We start from the raw sequence: 27559 nt of genomic DNA on the forward strand, positions 1-27559 counted from the left end.
TTGAATAGAAATTGGAGGCTATGGAGCAAAGCCTTAAGGTTGAGGTTGAAGCCTTATAGCTAGAACTTGCCACCTAAAATGGGTGTATGTCAAGGAGAGAGAATAGGTTTGATCAACTACTTTTTCATTTGGTCAAACTAAATAGGTTTATCATGTTCAAGAAGATATTGGCTATTAAGTTGGTTAAGTGGGCAAATCAGTTGAAAACCTTATTCAATAAGGTTGTTAGAGAGAACAACAAGTTGACTAGATAAACTGATCACAATTAAAAGTAAGGTAGACAATAGGGCTAGGCATATACTCATCAACTTTTTCTACATCATCTTATTTTGGCTTTCTAACTACGACTTCTCATTCTTGATGAATGTAAGCGAAAATAATACCAATTCAGGATCACAAGAAAAACATATCTGATTTACCAAATCTGACAATTGATGATGATTGGTGATTTGATGCACTCCTGACGATATCCACAACACACTTTACTGATTTGCTTCCTTGTTTCTGCAAAATTTCTTGTAGAGAATAGAAAAGAAAAAGTACTGTGTTTTCTTTTGTTTTGTGTAAAAGTTCTTATCCCAATGAAAGTTACGCCAGTTTAAATAAAGAGGCAAAGTGACAGTTATCTTTAATAATTGTCATGGGCAATATTGGAATTATTGCATATTATGGGTTAATATTGTATTTCAACCCTAATGGATCGGGTTAACCCATAATGGGTGGATCAGATCCAGTATCTCTCACTCACACATGATAAGGTAATCCAAATCACAATACTCTTTCACAAAAATCTTACAAAACAAAGCAATTAATATTGGCAAATGTGTCGTGCGACCTTGCAAGCAACCTGCACTTGGGAGCTAATTTACTATGCATCTGATAGGAATAACATAGTCACTTCTAGCCAAAATAAAAATAAAGCGTTAGTCTCGTAGTACTCTAGACTTACTCGATAACACTAACTCTCTTTAATTCTTCATTTATTATTGTTATATTTCTATGTATCCATGATCAAGTCAAATCTCCTATATGAGTGACATGATCAGTCGGCCAACAAACACATGTAATATATAAGTCTTCCTCTTCTACTCAAAATTTTCAATTTAAACTTGACTGTTTTTCTAATCATGGTCTATAGATTGAATCATTCATGGTCATAGGTTCCAAGCTAAGATAGCAACACTAAGAATAAACATCAAATAACAGCAAAGAGTCAAAGGGTACCATCATGAGGTAATCCTTATAAAGTCTCACACAGTGAAGGAGCAAAGATTCATCCTTCTACTACTTCAAACGGTCATCTTATTTATGCATACATCATATGAATCATGTGCTACAATGTGTATCTTTTCAAAATGTCATTACCAATATTATACAAATCTTAGTTCAGTCGCTGCACTCAGTGTCTAACTTGAGTTCTTAATCATCTCTTCAATCTTACAGGTATATTTATCAATTAAGAACTCACATTTGGTATTCACAAGTTATTTCGAAGTGGGAAATCTAAATCGGTTATTTTCAAATTTATCAAGTCATGACCTCATCTTGATTAATCATCAAGGCAACATATCTAATAACTTATTTCTTGAGCAATTCTCATATTCTAAGTGCACTCTTTTAACGACATTAATCTCAAAAAACATGTCTCATCTTTGCACGTTCTCCTCAACGTCAAAGGTGATTATTCGTGTGAGAGATCCAATCAAACTTGTGTGACATTATCATCTTATTGAGTTTTCAAAATTAATATGTATATCCATAAACACCACGAATTCAAACACATAAAATAAATTCAAATTCTTTGATGTTTTAACGTTGTGTTACAAGTATAATATATATTCAACAAGTCATCTATCATATTTTATGCAAGCCAAGAGACTTAACATGTGCAAGATATACATCTTTTGATATCAATTTAGTTAGAGGATCAGCGATTATGTTACACATAGAAATATATTGTACCATCACTTCCTTCTTCCAAATGATGTTTCTGACAAAGTTATATCTAATATCGATATGTTTGGTTCTATTGTAGAATTTGGGATCTTTTGTGAAAGCTATCGCAACTTGATTATCATAATGCAAAACTATAGGACCAACTGTTGCATCCAATACACCCAATTTCTTAAAAAATATTTATAATCAAACAGTTTCTTGCATAGCAGTAGAACATGGTACAAATTCTGCTTCTATTGTGGATAAGGCTATACATGTTTGTTTCTTATTGTTCCGAGATATGACGCCATTTTTGAGTAAGAAAGCATAACCTAAAGTTGATTTGCGTTGGTCTAAATCGCCACCCCAGTCGGCATTCGAATAGCCAATGATACATAAATATTTTCTTTAGTAGCATAAACAATAATCCACAGTGCCTTTCAGATATTTCAATATCCTTTTAACAGTCTTCCAGTGTTCCCTTCCTGGATTTGATTAATATCGACTAACCAATCCGACAGCAAAGCATATATCGGGGCGAGTACACATCATCGCGTACATGAGACTTTCAACCACATTTGAATAAGGTATTAGAGACATTTCATTTCTTTCGTTTTGAGTCTTTGAACACAAATCTTGGCTCAACAAATCATCTTTTAACACAGGATTATCTACGGGTTTGTAGTTTGCCATGTTGAATCATTTTAGATCTTTTGGATAAAATACTTTTGTGACAGAACCAAGAGTCTCTTTGAACGATCCCTTTTGATTTTTATACCTAAAATATAATCTGCTTCACCTATATCCTTCATGTCAAAATTTACAGATAATCAATTTTTAATGATCATTACATATTCCAAATTACTCCTAATTATCAGCACAACATCCACATAAAGAAATAGGATTTATCATTAGACTTTTTGACATAGACACAATGATCTTGTTCTTACATCTTAAAATTATAAGACAATATTGTCTTATGAAATTTTAAGTACCGTTGTCTTGATGACTGTTGTAGGTTATATATTAATTTTTGGAGCTTGCATACTTTGCACTCTTAGTCTTTTACCATAAAACCTACAGGTTGATCCATGTAGATTTCTTCGTTAAGCTCTCTATTAAGAAAAGTTGTTTTGACATCCATCTGATACAATTCTAGATCTAAGTGTGTTACTATAGCTAGAATGACACAAATTGAAGTAAACCTCACAACAGGCAAAAATGTTTCTTTATAATCTATACCTTCTTGTTGGGTATAGCCTTTTGCCACTAGGCGAGCTTTGTATCTATCTATTGAGTCATTCGCCTTTCGTTTAATTTTGAGAATTCATTTATTTCCAATGGGTTTTAGACCCAACGGTAAGTCCGCTAGACTCCAAACTCGATTAAGTTCTATGGATTTCATTTCTTCCTTTAATGTTTCTTGCCACTTTTCTTTATTGAGAGATGATAGAGCTTTTTTGATATTTTTAGGCTCATCATCTTTAGGAGGGATAGTTATGAAAACTTCATTTTCAATTTTGAAACGTCTCTTAGAGATTCAAGAACGCTTGCTCCTACGCAATTGATAATCTTTGCTTCCATTATCCGAAATAGGTTAGAGCATAACCTTATTACTCCCACTATCTGTAACAGGTAGAGATATCATCTTTTTTGACACAACTAATGGTCGTTGAACCGAACCTTCTCCATATTCCTTTTCTGTTTCATAGAAATGAAGATTTTTATCAATATCACCCTTTTTAGGAAATTTATCTTCTATGAAAGTCATATCTCTAGATTCTATTATAGTCATTCTTCCATCAGAGTCCTCTCCTATGAACACGTATCCTTTGGAGTGTTCAGAGTATCTTATAAAGATACATTTCTTGCCTTTTGGTCTCAATTTTTCGAATTTATGGAATATATCATGGATATATGCAATAAACCCCCAACGATGTATCATATTTAATTCAGGTTTCCTACATATTCATAACTCATAAGAAGTGGAAGTTACTGACTTAGTGGGCACACGGTTAAGTATATAAGTCACAGTCAATAAAACATCTCTCCAATACGAATTGGAAGATTCGTTTGCACCATCATAGACAACCATTTCTAACAGAGTTCGATTTCATCTTTCTGTTACACCATTTTGTTGTGGAGTTCTAGGAATCATTAATTACCTCATAATTCCTTTTTCACTATATAATTCCTTAAATTCGGTAGATAAATATTCACGACCTCGATCAGTTCTCACAGGAAAAACATACCTAGTTTACCAAATCTGACAATTGATGATGATTGGTGATTTGATGCACTCTTGACGATATCCACAACACACTTTGCTTATTTGCTTCTTTGTTTTTACAAAATTTCTTCCAGAGAATAGAAGAGAAAGAGTATTGTGTTTTCTTTTGTTTTGCGTAAAAGTTCTTTTCCCAATGGAAGTTACGCCAGTTTAAATAAAGAGGGAGAGTGGCAGTTATCTTTAATAATTGCCAAGGGTAATATTAGAATTATTGCACATTATGGGTTAATATTGTATTTGCAACCCTAATGAATCAAATCAACCCATCATGGGTAGACCGAATCCAATAATGAAAAGTTACATAGAGTAGGTCATAGAGTGGAGACAAGTTTAAACAACTGAGGAGGCTAACAACACTCAATAAGAAAGAGCAATGATAGAAGAGTTCAAACCCTAAAATCAAGTGTGCAAGGAAATTCCTAGAGAACCTACTCCTCAAGAGGTTTTAGAGGAATCCTATGATCCTTCTCTAATAACTACCAAGGGTAATATTGGAATTATTGCATATTATGGGTTAATATTATATTTGCAACCCTAATAAATCAAGTCAACCTATTATGGGTAGACCAAATCCAATAATGAAGAGTTACATAGAGTAGGTCATGGAGTGGAGACAAGTTTAAGCAACTGAAGAGGCTAACAACACTCAATAAGAAAGAGCAATGAGAGAAGAGTTCAAACCCTAAAATCAAGTGTGTAAGGAAATTCCTAGAGAACCTATTCCTCAAGAGGTCTTAGAGGAATCTTGTGATCCTTTTGTAATGTTAGTCGTAATTGTCTTTCGACTACATTGTACAAAGTATATTATAAATATATTTGTATTTATATAGTTATTTATGATTTTTAAAACAAAGCTGGGGTTTTAGGATTTAGTATTGAATTTGATAGATTTCATTGTTATTTGGTGATTGAGTTATGAATGTGGTTAGGATTGAAAAGAGTATAAATATATTTGCATATAATTGAATCGAGTTTTAGACAAACTCAACAACATAGGCAAAATATCTATGGATTTTAATACTTGGTGTATGTAACCTAAGTTGCATAACATGTTGAACTAGCAGGTGAGTGTAAAAAAGTTAATGTCAAATTGGGGGTTGTTATAATTTTTTATGTACATAATTAGAGGTCAAATATGGAACTAAGTTGGTGTATGTCAGGAAGTAGGTGTAAATGTTTTATGCTACAAGGAGTGAAAGGCCTTTTTTTTTTTTTTGGGTGCATAAATCCCATTTACATATGGTAGATATCTGTTTTAGCCATTTTAAGTTCATCATGGTGAAAACTTTAAGATTTAGTCACTACATTGACCTATCATCATACATATTGCCCTCAGCGTGATAAGGATAAGAAACATGTATTTTATGAATAAAATGTCAGTGACATATGATGCCTCTTAGTATCAAAGTATTCACTAGCCTTGCCCCCTTATATACACAAAGTAAAATTACTTCCTTTTCCATACTAAAGATTATAAGTGAAAGTGAACCGCATACAAGATACCCTAATTGAACCCTATTACGCATAGAAAATTGCATAACCCCTTTTTAGTGTAAAATATTTGCACTTACTCCCCTAGTTTATATTTACACAATTTGTGTATGCTACATGAATAGTCAATATTCAGTCAACACATACTTATGTTATCCATGTTCCAAAAAAGGAAGAAAATCTCATGTGTGTAGGGACATTTGATCAACATAATAACAATATACAATTATTTTAGAATTAGATTCCCAAAATTAAATTTAAAATTAATATTCATACATGGATTAAATAATCTTTCTTGATTGATTTGTGTTTCTAATGTAAGATTAATAAATATGAGAGCTAGACATTGATCGATTGAGGTTTTAGATTAGAGTTTCGTTGATAGGTTTGATGTGAATCTTCATTTTAAGGTGCTTGGTTTGAGTTCCCTCAATTTGAAAATTTTTTTAATAAAGTATTATGAGTATCCGAATGATTTGATTGTAGATCAAAACGGTATAATTAAAAAGTGGTCCACAGGTTTATTGCCATCCAAGGTTTTTTGAAAATTCATCTCACACTCGATAATTTTTAAAAATCCAAATCCATCCATATATTAAAATTCATTGTTATAATTAAAAGTAAAAATATCATTTAGTTTAAATAATTAAAAATTTATTACATTCTTCTTAAGTTTAAAAGTCTAACAATCTTTTTCACCTAAAGTTTGAAAAGTAGTCATTTCACCCTTAGGGTTTTTCTTTCCTTTATCCACCGATAATTTCACTACTAGCTAACAATCGGCCTTCACTATAATCTTCCTCTCCAGCTAATTTTTCGAAGCCACTATTCATTTTGGAAGACAAAGATGAATTCGTTTTTGTTTAACAAGGAGACGAGACAAAGAATCATCTTTGTTCATCTAGATGATATTCAGATGAAGAACATCTTCATCTGAGCATCATATAGAAGGATGAAAATAAATCATCTTAATTCATTCGAGAAGATGAAGACTATTTTTCATCTTGTCCCCTTATTAGACGAAAACAAATCTGTCTTTGTCTTACGAAAATAGACAGCGGCTCAGGCAAACCGAGGGGAGAGGAAGATTATAGTGAAGGCCAATTGTCGGCCGATAATGAGGTTATTGTCGAAGAAGAGAAAGAAAAACCCTATGGGTGAAATGATCACTTTCTAAACTTTGAGTGAAAAACATTGTTAAATTTTTAAACTTAGGAGATGTAACAAATTTTTAGTTTTTTAAAAATATTTTTAGCTAAATAATATTTTTACCTTTAACCCTAACAATAAATTTTAATAAAAAAGTAGATATATGAATTTTTAAAAGTTATAGGTATCAGTTGACAAGTTCACTAAACCCTGGGTGGGAATAAGTTTTTTAGCCCCAAACAAATCAAAATTAGATTTACCGTGATGTAGGTCGGCACAAGGTTTGATCGGACAGGCTGAACCGGCCGGTCAAATTTTGGTTCAAAACCATGCTGTCGTGTGCATCATCCTTCCTGGGGTTAGTATTTCAATTCCCTTTCAGAAGTATCATCCATGCACAGGAACAAATCCAGTTTCATTTCCTACTACTTTTCACTTCTTCATTCATCCCCAAATTCTACGCATCTCCGCCACCTCCATGCTCGCTTACTTCGAACTTCTCTTTACAACAATGTCATCTTAACTTCCAAGCTGGTTTTGATGTACTCTAAACATCACAAACTCTACTCTTACTCTCTCCCCCTCTTCTTTCACATGCCCCACAGGAACATCTTCTCTTGGAATATAATTCTTCGCGAGTTTTCTCGCTCTAATTATCCCCACAAATCCCTGCAATTGTTTCACCATATGTGGGAACAATCAAATGTTCGACCCGATGACTTCACTCTCCCTCTCGTTCTAAGAGCATGTGCAAGTTTAGGAGACCTAAAATTAGGCCTTTCGGTTCATGGGTTGTGTCTCAAATTGGGGTTTAGAAGGAGTTTGTTTGTTGCTTCTGCTTTGGTATTCTTATACGTTTCTTTTGGGAAGATCTTTTATGCGAGAGAAGTGTTTGACGAAATGCATGATAAAGATATAGTTCTTTGGACTGCCATTTTGGCTGGATATGCTCAACACGGGGAACCCATTTTGGCTTTACAAGTTTTCCAGGAGATGGTTCGTTCAGGAGTTGAGCTAGATGACGTGGTCATGGTGAGCTTGCTGCTGGCGTGTACTCAATTGGGATGGTTGAAGCACGGGAAAAGTGTTCATTCTTGGTGTTTGAGGAGGTACTCTTTAGGATTGGGATTAAACTTAGGCAATGCTGTGATTGATATGTATGTAAAATGTTCGAAATTAAGTTATGGGAATATAGTTTTTGATAATATGAATGAAAAAGATGTGATTTCTTGGAGCTCTTTGATTTTGGGATATGGATTGAGTGGAAGTGTAAATATTGCTTTGGAGCTTTTTGATCGGATGTGCGAGGAAGGGGTTAAACCCAATGATGTTACATTTCTTGGCGTTTTGTCAGCTTGTGCTCATGGTGGATTGTTGGAGAAAGCGCGTTTGTACTTTAAAATGATGGAAGATTCAGATGTGAAGGCTGAATTGAAACATTACGCCAGTTTGGTTGATTGCTTGGCAAGAGCAGGGCTTTTGAAGGAGGCTGAGAAGTTTATTGAAGAAATGCCAGTGGAACCAGATGCAGCTTTGCTTGGTGCTATTCTAGCTGGGTGCCGACTTCACAATGATATTGAGGTTGGTGAACGCATTGCCAAGAAATTAATAAGGTTGCAACCAGAAAAAGCTGGATATTACGTGCTTTTGTCAAACATATATGCAGCCACGGGGAGATTTGACAAGGCTGAGAAGGTGAGGATCTTCATGAAAGAAATAAATGTCTCTAAGGTACCTGGTTGTAGTTTGATTGAATCAAAGAGTAGTTTTGTTTTTCCCACAAGATAGTGAAGCTCAAGATAGCTATCCTGAAAATGTGATGAAGACGAATGAGAAAAAAAATTATTTTTATCTTGTTGGGAAATAGAGGTACAGAGCAAATTTGCGTAGAAATCATTTAAAAATTTGCGTTGGAGATCTCCATTTGCTTTGGTGGAAAGGAACAATTACAGATTCAGTTTGCATTTTTACAATGCCAGTAACTTGAAAGTGCTCCATTTTCTGTTTCGGGTAAAAGAAAAACTATGGAGGCAAATGCAGCAGAACTCTTAGATGAGAAGAGTGGCTCTTGAATTGTTCTCTTGATGGAGAGGTGAAGTTGATGGGGACATTTTAATTTTCGCCTTGGGGGAAACTAGACTGCGGAGGACAAATTGCTACAAAACATCTGAATCTGATCTTGAATGTCTCCATTTGCTTTGGTGGAAAGGAACGACAGGGTTAATTTGGTTTTTGAATGATGATGAAAGTAATATTTAAGGTACTCCATTTGCCTTGATGGAAAAGAAACTGAGAAAATGCACCCAGCTCTGGGTCTTGGACGAGTTTATGGATTATTACAACAATGTTACTTCAGTTGTTTCATAATCAACTTAAAGTGTCACAAGCTGCTTGTAGAGGCGGCAATCTCACAAGTAAACTTGTTTTCACTTCTTTTGTCAAAGGCCATTGTTTGCCTTTTCTTAAATATTGCAAGGTTGGACAAAGAAAATACAAGGATAAATAAATTTCATGTCATATGTTTTGTGGCATAAGAAAGAAAAAAATATCTCAAGGAAAGTGAATGGTTTTTTTTTTTTTTTTGGCTACAAAGCCAGAAAGTCCTTTAATCTTTTTCTGTCAAGAGTGAGTTTTTTAAAGAAGGCTGGTCTTCTGAGTCTATAGTAATATTTCAATGAAATGTCTAACTGATATTCAAAATTAGGAGCTTAAAGGACTGAAGCATGAAAATTTATTCTCTATTTTATTCGGAAAAATAAATAACTTTTCTTCTCCAATGCTTGAAAAATTAATATAAATCAAGAAAATTGGTAGAGCAAGTCACAGTTGAGAGGGTAAGGAGAATCTTTAATTATGAATTTCTTTTTTATAAAGTTTGTAAATAACCCAACCCCACTTCTTAATACATGAAAATAGAATGCATATAAAATGTTAATTTTAATTTACATAGCATTTTATTTTTGATATTTGAGAAATTATACTAACACTATTTTAACCAATGAATTGAACACAAGCATTTTCCGGGAAGCCTATCAATAAAAAGTACAATCCAATTTAATAGAGAATTCCTATTGACAAAACCCAAAAGTTTTAATGCAAAACTCATGTTTACAATTTGAAATCCCAATTAGAGACTTGATTTTGTGATCTAGAGAAGCAATTATTATTATTATTTTTTGGCTTATTTTATGATTCAAAGAGAGAAGAGGTAAGTTTTGATATTTGAAAGTTTGAAATCTATGAGTTTTAGCATCTTAAGTATGCCAAGGAAACATTTAACCAAGTTACTCTTCAACTCATTGGCTGTTGTTACAGTTTGTTTACCTTATGTTTCCCCGAGTATGATGAAAATGGTTGGTTTAGAATAAGTTGACAAGGCAAAACAAAGAAGCTGTACTTATCCTCTGATGCCAAAACCATTCTTCACGGCAGTTGTTTATGTTGGTCTATTTTAATTCGCATTTTCTTTTTCAATGCTGTGTATAGCGTTTGACCTGGGGCAACCTATGTTGGCATGTCATGACTTTGTACTTAAATCAAGCTGTTGATCCAATTGCAATGTTTATATAAATTTTAGATCTAGTCTTTTTAACATTCCGGGACCTGGTATAATACAACAACGTCAAGTTTTGTTTATTATCCGATCTAATTGTTTGAACTGTTCAATCTAATTTGGTCCAACTTTAAACGGGGTTTTTATAGCACTTTTTATTAAGATGAAGCATATATAAAAACTGCCTTTAATCTTATTATAAACAAAATCATGAATCCTTTTAACCTTCTGCAAACAAAAATTATCCCTTGCATTCTCTTGGAGTGTGGATCCTGTTAATTTCTGTTGGTGTTTATTGGGCTTCTTATGCTTTTTTAACAAATTTACTCTTCGGCAACACGACTCTCTCTGTTTACGGCAAGAAAACTACACAGCTTCTACTGAAATCTTGTAAAAATAAAACAATCATATGTGCAAGTACAATAACATGTCCTTAATCTAACTGAATCGAGATCAAGGCTATCATCACCAATGCCTTCAGGTTATGTATTTTACCATCAACGGCCCTACCATTAGATACTACATCTACCGGTAAAAATGAGGCTATGGGTTGGAATGGTTTATAATTTGAAACTGGAAACAAGAGACAAATTGAGTTGATTGTGTTGGACCCTTGTGTTCTTATGTGACAAAACCAAGCAAAGTTATTGTATAAAACACTGACAATTGTTTAAGATATGACTCATGTCAAGCCTAAAATGAAAATGCATGAAATATACCTGGAATGCCTGTCCCACTGCCCAGACTACTCATTTTACAAGGAATGACCTTGTTCCAAAGGCAGTTTAAAATTGAGCAAAACTGAAGTTTGAATGAAGGAAACCATTCAAGATGAAGAACAGTTCTACCATGCAATTTCAAGTCAAAAACAAGTTCGTTCGTAAGCCTGTTCAAGCTTTTGTCTAAAGCTGAAAGAAAATTGAAGTTTGAAATTAGAGAGCTTATTTGGGATGAAGAACGCCGGTTCCATAGAGTTGAAGAATTGAAGAACATGTCCTTTAAGCAACTCGTTCACTGTTCTGATCAAAGTTAAAAAACTGAAGAAATGGTGAAGTTTGAGGGCAAAGCACCTGCTTCATTTTTGTAGCCACTTGCTTGTCTCCATGTCCTTTTGAATTAATTTCTTCCGTGTAAAACTATTTGGATATCATCTAAATTTCCCTCCCAACTTGAATACTTGGACCCCAAATACATGAATTTATGACAATGCATGGGAAACATTACATTATGGATTCTATTACAACGCTATATATAATTTATGACAATATATGAAAAACACAACATTATAAGTCCTATGACAACCCATGAATACATAGAATCTATAACAATTCCATGACAAAATTCTCCACACCACCACACCCCCCCACCCCGCCCGAACTTTATAGTGCATGACACAAAACTAAAACTACAAAGAAGACACCAACAAAGTACATTTTAATCTTGAATTCCCATGGAGCTCCTTTACTTGCTTAATATGAAACAATTTGAAAGAATGATTAAGCAAGCCAAGTTCGATTTGTTTTTTTTAATACACTGATTTGAGAGGGTTAAAAGATTAATAGTGGGTTTAAATTATAGTGAAAAGATGAAGCAGGGGATGAAGCTAAAATATAATGTCAAGGATTCTCCAAAGCTTTAAGGAAATGTGTAACACTCACATATATGTCTTAAAAGCATAGTAGTCATTTTGCATGTGTATATTGATATATGATGAATTTAAAGTGAATTTAATATTAAAGTATGATTTTTTACTGATACACGACCATTCATAGAGAGGCCACACCCATGGTTCACATTGCCACGTCAATTGGAAAAGGTGAATGTCGCATAAAATCTAAATTAAATGATACACGACTATGTATGGTGGATACATGCACTCGCATGTAGTGTTTAAAGGCATAACAAATTTTGCATTTTAGTGATAATTTAGTTTAGGTTTTAATTAAATATTTTATTTTGTTATTCTTTTTCTATTTGTAGAAAAAAAAAAATGAAAATTAAGAAGAATTACGGAAAAAAAAGTGAAGAAAATGGAAGAAGCTCAAAAAATTTTCTGATGGCATTAGGACTAAACAGGCACAGAGGGAAGAATCTGAACCTATCAACATCAACAAATCGAGAAAGAGCAGATTCAATGCTAAACAAAATCAAGAAAGAACCATATCAATCGTGAGTGCATAAGGAAAAAGGAGTTTATATAAAGACACCCAATTCATTAGTGCAAAAGACTACTTTCATATGAGCCTTTCAATGATAGCTTTGAGCAATTTACTGCCTGTATTCCATAAGAAATCAGGAGTATCAACAACAACACCAAATAGCAAGTGATAGCAACTGCCAGCCATTTAGAGCACGTATACATATTTATATACAATCTTTCTCCATCTTTACTTTGAGAACAGTGTTTGTTTATATTTGTTATTGGCACGTGTTTTTACTATGAGTGGCTAAATTTCTCTATTCTAGGAACTATGGGGAATCTGATAACCCCCATGAGTATGTAGTATACTATTTTATAATTTTATAAATCGTTATGTTTTGCTTCATTGAATAGTTATTCATTATTTATGATAAAGATATAGGCCTATCTTTGCACATGTTAGTAGGTTTACGTAAATTATCGAAAATAAATGTTAGGTTGGTTCATATATTGATTGAACCTGGATGGTTGATACTAAAGATAAGTCAACTCATTACGAAGTAATTAGAATCAAATAGCAAAATTAGAAGAGATTGTCTAAGTTATCACAAAAGTAGAAACTTGTTCAATAACTGCACGTTTAGTCAACCTCACAAAATATATCATGATTAATTTAACAATTTTATTAAACTATAGATTTATGCGGAGGTTACCAATGAATTTGCAATCTTAGAAGTCTTTCCTCATACAAGCATAAGTAGTAGAGTTTGATATTATTTCGCTATTTAGTTGCATATTAGTCTGATTTAATTTTTGTATTAGTAATAGTCACATTCATATATTTTACTATCTTTTATTACGATCTCTTTAGTTAATACAAGTTTTGAAATAAGTTAGTAGTTAGTTTTTCAATCCTTGTGTGATTGATATCTATTATATTACTTGACAATTCATGCACTTGTAATCGGGATGCAACATATGATGTTTGCATTTTAGGATTCGAATCCCTAATCCAAATGCACGAAAAATATTAGAGAGAGAGAGGCACTTAAGTTTGATTTTCAAGCTTACTTTTGGTGGCTTCAGTGATCGAACTCTGATATTGTGGTGATCAAGAAAATAGAGAGAAGGGAGGCCACCAGGTATCTTGGGTTTATTGCGTCAGAAAGTTCAAGGTAAGTGGGACTCAAGACTCTCTTTAACTTATGCATGATTTAGTGTTTAACTAAAGAGAATTTTCCATACTAAAATTGTATAAATGGGACATGTTTATTGATGAGGAAGCTAAATTGGTATGAGTTGATTTCCTATGTTTTTGCTTGATGTCATGTTATGCTACTGTCAACAACGAATCCCTTGGAATTTTATGTAAGTTGGTGGTGATTTATATATGTGTATATATTATATGTTAAACTAGTGCTATGATAAGAGAATTTCAATGGTGATACGGTGATGTTGGAAGTTTAATGATCCAATGTTCTTATGCTATAATGGAGCATATGATTATAGTATCATGATTTTTGTTAATATTGTTTAAAGATGATTTAGAAGTGATGTTGAATGGCATGGTAAAAGTGGAAAAAAATGCCTTAGTTTTTGTTTTGAATTGAGGAAAATGCATAAAAACTAAATTAGGGTGTGAAATCAGGTTTAAAATTCTATTCTGGGTTCAACACACGATCATATGGTATAAGACACATAGTTGTGTGCACGACACTCATAATTTAGCTTTAGTTTTCTAGCTATCTGACTACCATTAGATGTCATCAATGGTTGAGCAGTCAATTAGGGTATGAGGGTTGCCCATGTATGTCTGTTGCACGACTACGTGTGGGGTGAAATGACTAAAAATAAACCTAAAAAGTAGAGTAGTCGAGATGAGTTTAAGTTTAAAAATTATGCTAACTGTTGAGAAGAGAACACTCGCCCGTGTTTGGAGACACAAACCCATGTATGAGATATTTTGTTTATGCAGGAAGAAGCCATGAGGAGAAAAGGTCGTGTATGATTTATCAAGTTAACATGCCCATGTATAGAGCACAGTAAAGACACACCTGTGTTCAATTCTTCGTGACAAAGATGGGTCATTCTCCATCGTTTGTCCATTGTTTCATTTCAGGAACCGATGATGAACCTTCTTTGTCATTCATTTCATTTTGAGAGCCAACAATGAACCCTCTCCGTCACTTATTTCATTTTAGGAGCTGATGATAAAAAACGACTCATCTTTGATTTTTTCATTTCGCAAAGAATCAAACGATAAAGCTCAATGGAGATGATGATCTAAAAGGAAATAGCACGCTAGGAAGGAAAGACGAAGTCGATCTTCGCTTGAGCAACAGAGACGCCGATAAATTCTAGTCACCAATAGAGATAAAGAAAAAAAGAAAACCCTAGAGGAATTAAGTTTTCAAAACTTTAGGTGGGAAAAAATTGTTAGTTTTTATTTTTTAAGGGAGAAATGAGATAAAATTTATTTATTTTAATATCACTAGTTAAATGAGAATTTTACCCTTATAACTAGCAGATTTTATTAGCTTTAACAGTTTATGGGTAGATTTTTGAGTTTTTAAAACTTTACAAGTGGAAGTTTGGGATTAGACTAAAACTTCAATAAGAATAAGTCTTTTGGCCAAATAACTCAAGGATAGATGAGGTTATTTTGGGGAGGAGACCATTACCTTCTATTAGGGAAGCCTTTGCTCTGGTAAGATGCGAAGAAAATAGGCATAAAGTCATGCTTGGAAGAGAGAAAGATCAACCCATTTCAATATCAAGAGATCAACCTTAGTGTAACCATTGAGATAAGATCTAGCATACTTGTGAGACATATCGAGAAATCTATGGAAAACCCTAAAATTGGAAGCCATAGGGAATCAATGAGAAGGAAGGCTTCCAAGAATCCACCGAGACAAACACCAAGGCATTACCAATAGAGAGGAAGTGATCAATGACAAGGCTCAACTTGAAAAACTTCAAAGACTCTTACACCTGCCTTAAAAACACTAATTCCCCGACATGCACTTTTGCTCATAAAGGTATTGTTTTTTCAAGACCAAAATAAATCTACACATCCTAGGATATTTTATTCAAAGGCATCAAACCACATAACAAGTAACCAATAACTATTCCACTTATATTTTTGATGTCTTAGTAACTCTCAAGTTAAAACAGTTAATGGTTCTTTTTTAACTCTCAAGTTAAAAGAGTTTCAATGGCCAAGAGAGACTCTAATTATGTTTCAAATGATAGTCAAATAATGTAGGATAGGTCACCCAAATTTCCATTCCTTTGAACACTTGTTTCAAAAGTTATTCATGATCAATATATAATTCTCAAGTTGAGGGATCGTTAAAATCTAACATTTGATGGATCAATTAGAATAAAATTATTTTAGCAAGTTATTTAATTTGGATTTGGCCAAAGGACTATTTCTCATCCAAATTTTAACTTAATCTCAAAAATACATCCATGACAGTTAAAAAATTCAAATATTCACTTATAGATTAACTTTTATTAAAATTTTCTGTTATAGAGAATGGTAAAATCATTATTTTTCTCTAAAACCCTAAAACCCTTAAAATTTATAATATTTTCTCCCTTTGGTTTGGAAAACTAACATTTTCCCCCTTAGGATTAATTTTTGAAAAGTGACATTTCCCCTTTCCAAATTTCATAGCGAACAACAGCCACTTTCTCCCTCCTAGCGATGGCTTTCTCTTTGACATCTTCTCTCTCCATCCAAAGTCCTCTCTCTCCAATTGGATTTCGTCTAAATTCTTTGAATCTAGATGAAAACATCGTTCAAACAAATCATTACTGTTTGAACGACAACAATTCCAAACACAAGAGGGAGAAGGCTTTAGACGAAAAAAAAGCATCAGAGGTAGAGTCATCGCCAAAAAGGAGAGAGCAATCGTTATTTGCTGAAAAATTTGAAAAAGGGAAAATGTCACTTAGCAAAACTTAATTCTATAAGAGAAAATATTAGTTTTCTAAACTAAGAAAATAAAATGTTATAAATTTTTAGAGTTATAAAGTTTAGAAGAAAAATGACAATTTTATCACTCTCTATTTAAGTTTTTCAATTGTCATAGGTATACTTTTGAAATTAAACTAAAACTTGGAGAGGAAATAGTACTTTGGCCTTTGAATTTCTAGGAAAGTTATCAATGAGGTTTTCCTCATATTATATGTTTCAACCATACGAGATCATTGAAAGCTAAACATACTACTAAGATTTGGACAATGATTTCTGTCAGTGCACACAAAACCACCCCTCCAAACCATCCAGAATCTAGCAATTGTTATACCAATCATCAATCATAAAATACCAATATTTCAACAAATTGTAGATTAAAATACAGCAGCAGATAATTCTCCAAATGTTGTTGGGAATATGTTACACTCAAACAAAAAGGCAAACAAAAATCAATGCCTCTGCGCTAACACCAAAAAGAATAAACAGAAGCCAGCCACAATACAATCATACAGGCCCAAATCCTAGTAATACAAACTTATAATACATGGTCTTACTCAACAAAAATAATTACAATTAGTAAAACTGAATATGATGGAGGTCAGTTAGTTTCCTAAAGGAGATCTGTCATCTGGCCCAACAAGCGTGATCTGCCATTAAAAACCAACCGTTGAAGATAAAAGATATCTCAGTCGGGTCAAAAGGAAAAAATAACCCAAACAACAAAAATAAAATTTCAGACTGAAAATCTGATAATTGGTAAAGATGGGTCTCAATTGGATGTAAAAAACTGCAAAAAAATATTAAGAAAGATACTATATACATACATTGCAGTCAAACGCAAACCTCCTGGCAAGCATAACAGCAGCATTCCTTTCTCTCTCAGATTCAAATGCTAAAACAAATGAAAGCTCTTTTTTTGCTTGCCAAAACAATGCCTGTGCTGCAGCATTTCCACCACCTCTAACTCCACATAGCTGAAGCACGGGAAAATAATGACAGCCGTGAGACATGATTTACATTCATGAATATTAAAAACCAACAACAGGTAAAATATCAACATGGGGATAGTTTGAGTTCTTAAACATAATTTAAGTATGTGAAGGTATGCAAGTGAGAGAAAAGAGGAAAAATAATTTTCTAATTCACATCTTCAAAAGGAAATAATAAAGGATAGAAAAAACTTTTAAATCAATCTTGGCCCAATATAATCGTTTCTCTTACTTAAAACATGAATACTTCTAGCATGAAAATCGTTCTTTAAAATAAACCAAAATCTATGATACCTGCATTGAAGTGGAATAGTACTCTTTAGCAAGTGTTGCCTTTCCTTTACAAAGTTTCATCCTCATCTTTCCCACGTGCAGTACATGGATGGATTCTGATGTATGATCAGCACCATTCATCCGAGTAACTACTACCTGTCAAAGATCAAAAGAAGAATGTATAAAAAGTTATAGGCTAAAGGAGATCATAAATACCAATGCCTACAGGTGCTCACATTAACACCACATTTCCCCAGAAAACCATATCCTGTATCTGCAAAATGATGGAACTTTTATGCATTACACCAGTTATAAAAAAGGTTTCATCCAGCTTAAATTTCAGTTCATTAGTATTGGTACGAAGAATATAGTATATGTCCAGTGCTTTTAATGTTTAATGTGAAAAGTACATCTATGACCAACAAAGCAAGCCAAGATGCAGAAAGCGGTAATCTCCAGTATCTGAACTTCAGGATTTCACTTGAGGCCACAGTAAAATATACACCAGCTAAAATAGTTCAAGAATGATATGGTGAAAAACATCAATTCATCCTGAAAATAACCCATGGTCAAGTTGATCACCATAAGGGCAAATGTAATATCACCACCATAATCACCAAATGGTGGACAGTGAAATAAAAGAAGAGTCCCAAAATGCAAATAAATACAGAATTATATCCTCTCATGAAACCAGAGTTATAGCAAGAAAATGGGTGAAATTCAAATAAATGGAGTAACATACATTGAATTCAACATCATGCTTCCTCACAAGTGCCTCCACATAACTTCCCAAACCAGCAGCTGAGGAAAAAAGGTTACATCAGCTGATTAAAAAAATAATTCACACATCAGAAAGTAAATACCAAATAATCCAATTAGATAACTGACAAAAGGTGAAAACCACAAAAATAAAAGAATTCAGGTTGAAAACAGGATCAAAATCACACCTGGATCAATGGCACCAGTGGTTGTCAATGTGATTTGCTGGCCATCACAAATTAGTTCAGCTTGCAGTATTCGGCCAACATCAAGAGGCTCTGGTGCATAAACTGGTTTAGTGGCCCCTGAAATGGATAAAACTATGTCAATAACCTTTAGACAAAATAAATAAATCTATTACCTGTAGTAGTCAATTTTTTAATGACTAAAATAATACACATCTAAATTCTTACCCATCAATGTAAAACTTAAAATCACTATGAATCCACATATCCATTCTTCGTAGACCTAGAAAAAGTAAAGCAGTAAAACCATTGATTTTATATATATACACCTGATATAAGCTCTTTTTTTCCACCTTCAGATGATACACGATACCATTGAATTGAAAATCTGGAAAGTTCTGGAGCACCGTCAGTGGAAGGTTTAATTCGTAAATATGAACCTAAAGCTTCAGAACCATCTAACTCATATAAATCAGGTGTTCGTGCTTCAACCCTCTTGCTCATTGCCAGCTGGAAAGCATCATATGAAACCGAGGATTTCCACAGTGTTAATGCAATGTCTCAAATTTTTAATGCGATAAGATACATGAAAAACAGAATATATGTATTAGACTACAATTTTCAAAAGGAAAAAATAAATAAAAACAGAACAAAAAAAAAAGGAAAAATAAAACACCTAAAAGTAAGAAGCCCTTATTATGTTAGCTTGGCAAACCAATCACACTGAAAAATCAAATGTTTCAGATTCAGGCACTACCATCTAGCTAAAATTTTTTCCTGTGCATTCTTGTGCAGAGTAAAAAAGTAACATGCTAAGTTGTAGGAAAAGTGGATGTCCACTAACAACAGGATTTTTGGTAGCACGTAATCATAGTGATTCAAAGAACTAGCAGATATAAGTTGGCAGAAAAATTACTTGATACATTCAGCAATTTTAATAAATATTAGGTTTTTATCCCTGATACAAATATGTGAATATTCATGACATAGTAAGGAAAAATTGGCACGAGAAGAAGTCAGCAAAATCTGCAATAGATAATGTGAAATGATTGCCAAACCTCTTTTTGAAGGAGAAGAGAACACTTAGACTTCTCTGCAAGCTGAATTCTCAATGCTCGAAGTTCATGTTCCATGTCCATAACCTACAAAATCAAGCAATTCACTCTATCAACAAATGAATTTTCTCTACACATGATTTATAAATTTGGTACAAAAAAAATCACAGGGAAAAACGATATTATGCAACTGTCTCCTAGTCCCACGTTTTGGATCCTCCATATGGGAATGACTATAACTCCCCTTCTAACAGGACATCTAATCAATGGAGAATTCCAGGAATGCAAATATCAAAAATCAGCATGCAAGGATTTCTACTGTAAAAGGAGCGGAAAATTAAAAGGAGAGATCTAATATACACCTTGCTTGGCTGATGCAGCATTTTAATCCGTCTAGCCTCTTGAACCTCCTTCATTAACTCTTCCAAATCCTGAAATCAGATGCAAAATATTCTCTTTTACATTTATAATTAGAGATGAATATGCCAAAATAATAATGAACTACAACTAAATTGACAACTTTAAATACATGAAACATTTTTTAGGGAGAACAGAACTCACAATTCTACTCATAACAGTCTAAACTTTAGGGAAAAATAAGTTACAACAGTAAGTATAAATGCTTTGCAATAAGGAGTTATACAATAAAGAATGTATTTGCATCTAATACTTAATAAATTCAGTACACAGCTATAATAAGTAAAATTCATAAATGCAAAAAAGACAAAAACCTGCTTCTTTAGATTTAATTGTCTGGATATTCTTAATTTAACTAGTATTTGAGCCATGTAAATTAATTTATTTGTCCAAAGGGCTTTATACACATTAATTTGATTTGGTTCCACCAAGGATTCTGAGGTCAGTCCACACCATTTGGATGACTGATGGGTACCATAACAAGATTTTTATGGTCTACAGTAACTTTCTTGAAATACTTGGGTTCAAGTTTCAGGTGCCTTTTTTCTCAACTGATTTTAAGCTACTCTCCAATGAAAAATGGCCATCCCCTTTCCTTTTCTCTCTAGTTCTGCTGGTGTCTTTTTAAACTTCCTCCTTTTTCTACCAGTATCTTTAGGCAGAAAATCATCTGATTTTATTCAGTTTGTTTCCTCTTCCCACTTGATCGTTAATATGTGGAACCAACCTTCAACGGGCTGTCACATTAAATATTCTTCGCTCACATCAGAAATGCATTTTCATGGCCATAAATTTTTTCCACCTGTTTAAACCAATTCTTCAACAAAATGTTAAGCCAGCAACCTAACCTGAAAGACTTGCTGATTTAACTTCACATTGACTTATACCATATTTGAGTTCCCAAATTTCCTATATGGATGTTAAAACAGATTGCTGATCAACTTTAAATAAGTTCATTGGGATATTTTATCCCAATTTTTTCTTGGTTGCCAAATTTGAAGGGACTAAATGTAGGCCCACGGCCAGAGTTCAGTCAACATCTAGAGAAGGTCAACGGCTTTCCAGCTATCAAAAAAATTTCTCCAATTTCACATTTAATTTATTTGTAAAACAGTTACATGATTAAGTGGTTGTTAAAAATTGATTGCAAGCTTCATTTGGTTATTACTTCTGAGTTTTCTCCCATAAATTTCTCCCATTCACATTTAGGATCCACTGAAATCTTAAAGTTGTATTACCTGCTTCCCTGCAGCACGAGACATTCTTTCCTGCTCCTGAAGAGCTTCTTCCACCCTCTGAACTGCAGCTCTTGCACTCTCAATTTCAGCCCGAGCAAAAGCTCTTTCCCCATCAACAAGTTTCTTAGCATCTTCTGAAGCCTACAAATTGACATCAGCTCTAATTTATGAGACAAAATCATATATGTAGTCAAGATAATTAACAACAACAAAAGAGTATACAAAAAACATAATTCAAGAATATAAAGAAATGTAGATGTCATTGAACTATTATTTGTTATCTACAATGAAATGTAGTTTGCATCTTCGTTCCCACTTAGCGAGAGCTCAATAACGAGCCAAAAGAAGCAAAAAGCAGAGTAAGAAGGTGCAAGAATATTCCTACGGATTTTAGGGCAAGATTGACTTGCTATCCCGAGAAAGGTGTTCTTTTTAAAAACAACAGCAATGAGTACATGATTGAGCAAAATGAAAAATTAAAGCTAAAGCCTATAATGAAGATTACAAAAGTACAGCCTCCACTCCTTATTTTTGGTTATCATTATTTGACTGACTTTATTCCATAAGTCAGTCTACTTAGAAGTCATTTTGTAACTTTAACAAATCGCATGTAACCATATAAGTTCAGTCTACTTTTCCAAAATTTTGAGGCCAATAATGATAGGTCAATATTTATATGATGCATTAATTACACGTCTCCATAAAATGATCATTTTTTTTAAGTATAACAAACATATATGAGACAAGGAGAATAATGGAAGGCTGCTCAATAGAAGCTTTTAGTTGTATTACCTCTTTGCAACAAAATACAAATACATTTTTTTACTTTAAGAGGAAAAAAGAAGGATTTTGTTCTATTAACGAAAACAGGATTAATTCAGTTGATCAGCTATCCACTAAAGTGATCAGAAAAGAATTGTCTGGGAAGTCTTCTGAGATTAAGGCCCACAGAAACTCTTAAGAAAGGCACTGTCCCACAGCAAACTATAACTTTTTAAAAACAACATAGACACCATGTGCAAATTTCCATTGAAATTCAGAATACCTGTTTAAGAAAATTTGCCAGCTTTTTCACTTCTGCTTTTTCTTGAATTAGCTCCCCTTCCCTTTCAGTCAACTGAACTGCTAAAGCTTCCACCTGCAGAAAATGAAGAAACCATTGCTTAAATATCGCTTTAAGAAGTATTATATGAGCCACAGATCAAGAATAATTGTCAGAATAAAAATTCTAGAGAATAAATTTATACAACATGGTAAATTCATAGTCGTTAAAAGCGAAAAGCACTTAAAGGCATGAGGGGTCCAATTGTCTAGGCGAAGGTGTCACCTTTGGACCAAAGGTGATATATAAAAAAATTAAAATGGACAGTGAGTGAACAAGAAAATAGAGCAAAGGGTTAAGTGAAAGAGAAGAAAAATCGGTAAATAAATAGATGGTAGGTGGTTGCATTTAATGCGGCAACTGTAAAACTTTACTAAAGGACAAAATTATAAATTAAATTTTATTATTTGGTCACCATCTCTCCACAACCTCTACAGCAACCTCAAAACTCGTCAGTGATCTTTCTGGCAACCATAAATCTATCCAACAACATCTTTGAGAATGTAAGAACTAGCAAACGACCTTTTCAGCAACCTTAGAACTCTTTGTCAACTTTTATGATGACCTTGAAACTCGCCGATAACCTCAAAATTGTCTTAGACTTTACCGAAGTCAGGTGTGATAATATAACACACTTTTCCAACACCTATAGCTTCTCCAAAGGTGCTTAAAAAGCACTAAAAGTGATCGCCTTTAGACCACTGGTCATCTTGACCATACTCAAGGCGACATCGCCTTGAGTAAAGCCTCACCTAGGCACACCTTTGACAACTATGGGTAAATAAACAACTTCAATAATTGGATAGTTGTTGGTGAGAGAATTTTCTGTAGATCTTGTTTAATTCAAACATCATCAGACAATATAAAAAGTAAAATACATGAGCTCCACACTCCATCATCCATTATACAATAACACAAAGCATTGTTGTAACTTTTTAAAGGCAGAGGAATCCTATCAAAATAGCAATGCTTAGACAACATTTATTTGACAATTATAACCTTCTTTCTCAACCATAATACATCAGTATACAGTTTCAGAGCAAAAGTGTGCCATGTCAAATCAAAATCAAGTTGAATTCACTGATTTTAATCGAGTCTTCTAAGTAATAAAAAGGGATTTTTCAGATAGCTATTCCATTATATCGATATGACATTGTCATTTCAACAATGATCATATTTTGCACATTTTTAATTGGTCTTTCTTACTTAGTCAGATTTCAATTTTTTTTCACTCCTTATTTAGGCCTCCAAATTCTTGTTGAATCAGGAATAAGACACTCTTTGATGAAATTGAGTAACACTTTCAATACCAGAAGATTGGGTTTTCAATTATATCTGAAGCTTCAGAAACCCGGTCTAGATTGTGTAATGCCATTCTGATCCTAGATATGATGCCTTAATGGATCTTAAATGAGAAACCCAGAACTATATATTTTTCCTACAAGTACTTTCTATGTTCTTGAAAGCAATTTCAAACAAAAGAAGACCTCATTTCTTCCTAACAAAAATAATATCCTCCTTCAAGTCTGCACCACGATCTCCAATTCTTAGATAACCCAAACAAGGATAATTACAAGAATACTAATATAATAAGACAAGTTATTGCTTACTGCCATGGGCCATCATAGTTGCCCACATAGATTCAAAAATAAGTTAATGCTCCTTTGGTTAACTTTGTTCGTTTTTATTTAGGGATTACACCTTCTGATCAGCTAGGTGCACTTGCTAGGGTAAATGACTTGACCACACTCCCTCTGATGTTGACGATTCTTTGGCAAACACAGACTCCCTCCAGATTATGTGAAGAAAAGGTAGAATATTAGTCTGGTAAAGATTAACTAGGAGTAAAATTGTAAAATAACACCCAAGAATCTCCTTCATATCAATACGTCTATTAAGTGTCAGAAATAGAAGAATTTTCCAAATGAGAAATGTATATCATATCCATTGGTAAACTAGGAGTTAGGGATGAGAGGGAATAAAAAAGGGAAACACATTTATTAATAACTGACATTTTTTAACACCATAACACATTTTGAAATAGATACTTTTGCTGATTATCCAGTAATAGTACAACAAAACATTTTAACACGTGGCATTTAAGCATTAAATGGACAAGTCCAATAAAGAAGAAAATTATACGAGACTGACCATAGCAATAGCTTCCTCTACATCATCTTTGTTTCTACCCACCACACGTCCTCTCAAGGATTCCAGTGCGTCTCTAAGCTTCTTCAAAAGCACATGTCTCTCCAATGAAGCTGCCTCTCTGAGCCTAGCCTGCACTCCACAAAATACTAACGTGTAATTCAATCACATATATAATCCATTCTCTTTGATATCCATAACCTTACTGAGAGATCAAATTTTGCATTCTACATAGGGTTTTCATTTCACAAGAAAAAAGTATTGATCAAATGACACCAGATATAGACTAAGATATCTGTATTCTGGGAACTGCATTATCTTGAACACAAAAGCAAATACTGAGTTCTTTTTTTCTTTTAAACACATTCAATATACAAAACAGCACTATTAACTTTGATGAACTACATTATGTGAATTATCCCCAGATTACCAAAAATAAAAACGAACATAATTATACAATCAAAATAAAATTAACCAATTTAAATCAAATCTTCAGTATTACATGTAAGATCTTAAAGCCCATTAAATTTAAACACAAAGAAAGAAAAAAAGAAGTGAACCTCTTCAGATAACTTAGCAGCAGCAGCCAAGCCCTTCTCAAATTTGTTAGCAAGGTCTCGAACTGAGAGGCGTTTCTGCTGTTCTAGCAATTGAGCAGTTTCACGCGCAACAACCTCCTTCATCGAGATCACTTTTGGATCATCTTTGCCGTCAACAATCTGATTATTAGCCCCAATTTTGTAATTGGGAAAACGACTTGAAGCAAATACGACGTCGGCTGATACAGCTGGAACGGCCTCTTTTTGCATTGTGTTACCAAAATCACGGCTCACTCTCGTCATTTTCGCAAACTAACCGCTCTCTGCTCGGTTCTGCTCTTCAACAACAAAAGTTAATAACAACGAAACAAAACAAGCCATCTAATCATTACAAAAACATGACTTTTAACCTAAAAGAAAAAATCGTGGGTCACCATTTTACCAACCTTTAATGCATCAACTAAGCAATCAATTTTAACAAACTACTCCCTGTTTGGTTGCCAAGAAAATATAAGAAACTTTTTATTAAAAATTTAAAAAAATAATTTTTGCAGAAACCAAATACTTCCTGTTTGGTTGGCAAGAAAATGTAAGAAATTTTATCAACTAAACCATACTAAAAAAATGTTTAATTTAATTTTTTTCAAAAACCAAAAAAAAAAAAAAAGAAAGGATAAACTCAAAGCATATTACTACTAAAAAAAGTGAAGTAATTATCCTCTCTTTCTCTTCTATTTTGCCAGAAACCAAACAGCAAAAACTTAAATCAAGCATCAGTACAAACACAAAACAGAAGAAAGAGAAGTCAAAAAAAAAAAAAATCAACAGCAAGAAGTGAGAATGATCAAAGAGAAACCCTAATTTGGAGAAGAAAGTGAAGAATGTAGAGAAAAAGGAGAGTTAGACTTACAGATCATGAAAATGTAAAGCGAAATTTTTATGGAGAATGTTGGATTGGATGAGATGAAAATTCAGAAGTAGATGAAGATAGGGATTCAAGCAACAGATAATTTTACAAAATTAAGTTTAATTATATTGAAGAAATTGAAAATGGGAAAAAAAGCTAAAGGTATATCATATGAATGAGTTTTGCTTTTTTTAAAGGAAAGCAAAGAAAAAGCCGCCCTTCAAAAACTTCTTGGAGGGCCCAATTTAATTTTATTTTAATAATTATTTATTTTATTAGCGAGATTTTGAATTTTATTTTTATTATTATTCTGGAAATATCAAGAATTCCCTCTTTTTCCTCTGAATATTCTCTTGTAAAAAACATTCTATCTCATCTTTAGAATAAAAAATATGAGATTTTATTTTATTTTATTTTTTTAGTTGGATTTAATAATTATTTAATTTATGCAATAAAAATTCTTTATAAATGAGAAATTATTTATAAAAGGGCGGAGATCGACCGTTGTTGCTTGTTTCGTAGTTGACTTATGAAGCCGTCCCGTCCGTATCTAAATTATTAACGCTGATGACGAAATTAGTTATCTGTTTGTTTATTTGGACGATCTTCTTGGTTCAATCCGATTCTCCTTTAATGTGACAATTACGTTTACCCTTATTCAAAGAGCTGGCTGGCCTTCACCTTTCACATTCAATTTACGTCATCATCGCCTTAATCAATTCATTATAAATAAATAAATAAATTTATATTGAAAATTTTAATTTTTTTGTCACGAAATATATTAAAATTTTAAAATAATTTTATGTATAAATAATAACATATTATTATATAATTAATTATTATTTTATCTTTAATTTTTAATTATCTAATTATATAATGATATTTTATTATTTATATATAAAATTATGCATAAAAGTCATATATATGGTATCACTTAAAGTTTTAAATATCGCATAAACACATCTAACATTTGTTATTTGTATTTGCTAAATTTCATCATAAGGTATTGATATTATGGTTCAAAACTTGTGCCGTATCCAAATACTATGGGTGAACCTAAAATTATAACTGATTGATTTGTATAAATCAAAGTTCAATTTTTGCTTGGATAAAAAAAAAATCTAGAATTCATAAACCAATCTCCCTCCTTCCTTTCATCTATAAACCCCAGTAAGTGTAACAACATGAGGCATTACATTCTTCTTTCAATCAAACACAACACTGCTTCACTAAGAACCCTAATAATTTCTCATGCCTTAAAGTTGGCAACATTGACTCAACAAACTGCTTAGCGTACAATCCCACAATAGAATCCATGTCTTAAGGTCTAATCTCAGGAACCCACTGGAACCCAAATTTCAAACTTTGAAAATGTACAAAATTTTCAAGGTTCATGAGCTTCTCAAT

General features: G+C 33.1%; 2 protein-coding genes across 3 annotated transcripts; one reads left to right on the forward strand and one right to left on the reverse strand.

Annotated features, from left to right (window-relative positions):
- The first annotated feature begins 7171 nt into the window (after positions 1-7171).
- On the forward strand, positions 7172-9125 carry LOC123225106 (pentatricopeptide repeat-containing protein At4g14170). The gene has a single exon (XM_044648970.1). The coding sequence runs from the start codon at positions 7259-7261 to the stop codon at positions 8651-8653; it is 1395 nt and encodes a 464-aa protein (XP_044504905.1). The 5' UTR covers positions 7172-7258; the 3' UTR covers positions 8654-9125.
- Positions 9126-16847: 7722 nt separating this feature from the next.
- Positions 16848-26358, reverse strand: LOC123226025 (stomatal closure-related actin-binding protein 1). Of its 2 annotated transcripts, XM_044650462.1 has the most exons (13): positions 26156-26352; positions 25267-25578; positions 24710-24838; positions 22502-22594; positions 21457-21597; positions 20164-20232; positions 19805-19888; positions 19076-19256; positions 18750-18866; positions 18545-18603; positions 17824-17958; positions 17365-17514; positions 16848-17187 (listed from the first exon to the last, which is right to left on the reverse strand). In XM_044650462.1, exons 2-13 carry the CDS (start codon positions 25546-25548, stop codon positions 17143-17145), a joined length of 1485 nt encoding a protein of 494 aa, XP_044506397.1. In that variant the 5' UTR covers positions 25549-25578; positions 26156-26352; the 3' UTR covers positions 16848-17142. The 2 variants fall into 2 exon arrangements, with proteins under 2 accessions (XP_044506397.1, XP_044506398.1); XM_044650463.1 differs by lacking the exons at positions 16848-17187; positions 17365-17514; positions 17824-17958 and adding an exon at positions 18020-18076 and having other exon boundaries at positions 26156-26358.
- Positions 26359-27559: the final 1201 nt, after the last annotated feature.

Source organism: Mangifera indica, chromosome 9 (genome assembly GCF_011075055.1).
Source record: "Mangifera indica cultivar Alphonso chromosome 9, CATAS_Mindica_2.1, whole genome shotgun sequence".
NCBI lineage: Eukaryota > Viridiplantae > Streptophyta > Magnoliopsida > Sapindales > Anacardiaceae > Mangifera > Mangifera indica.

What these genes read in the sequence shown, in the direction of transcription:
- LOC123225106 (XM_044648970.1), top strand. Translation starts at nt 7,259, where the DNA reads ATGCACAGGAACAAATCCAGTTTCATTTCCTACTACTTTTCACTTCTT.
- LOC123226025 (XM_044650462.1), bottom strand. Translation starts at nt 25,548, where the DNA reads ATGACGAGAGTGAGCCGTGATTTTGGTAACACAATGCAAAAAGAGGCC. An exon ending in CTCGTGCTGCAGGGAAGCAG is followed by an intron (nt 20,233 to 21,456) that starts GTAATACAACTT and finishes ATCTGATTTCAG; the next exon opens with GATTTGGAAGAGTTAATGAA. An exon ending in AAAAAAAGAGCTTATATCAG is followed by an intron (nt 18,867 to 19,075) that starts GTGTATATATAT and finishes TATCCATTTCAG; the next exon opens with GGGCCACTAAACCAGTTTAT.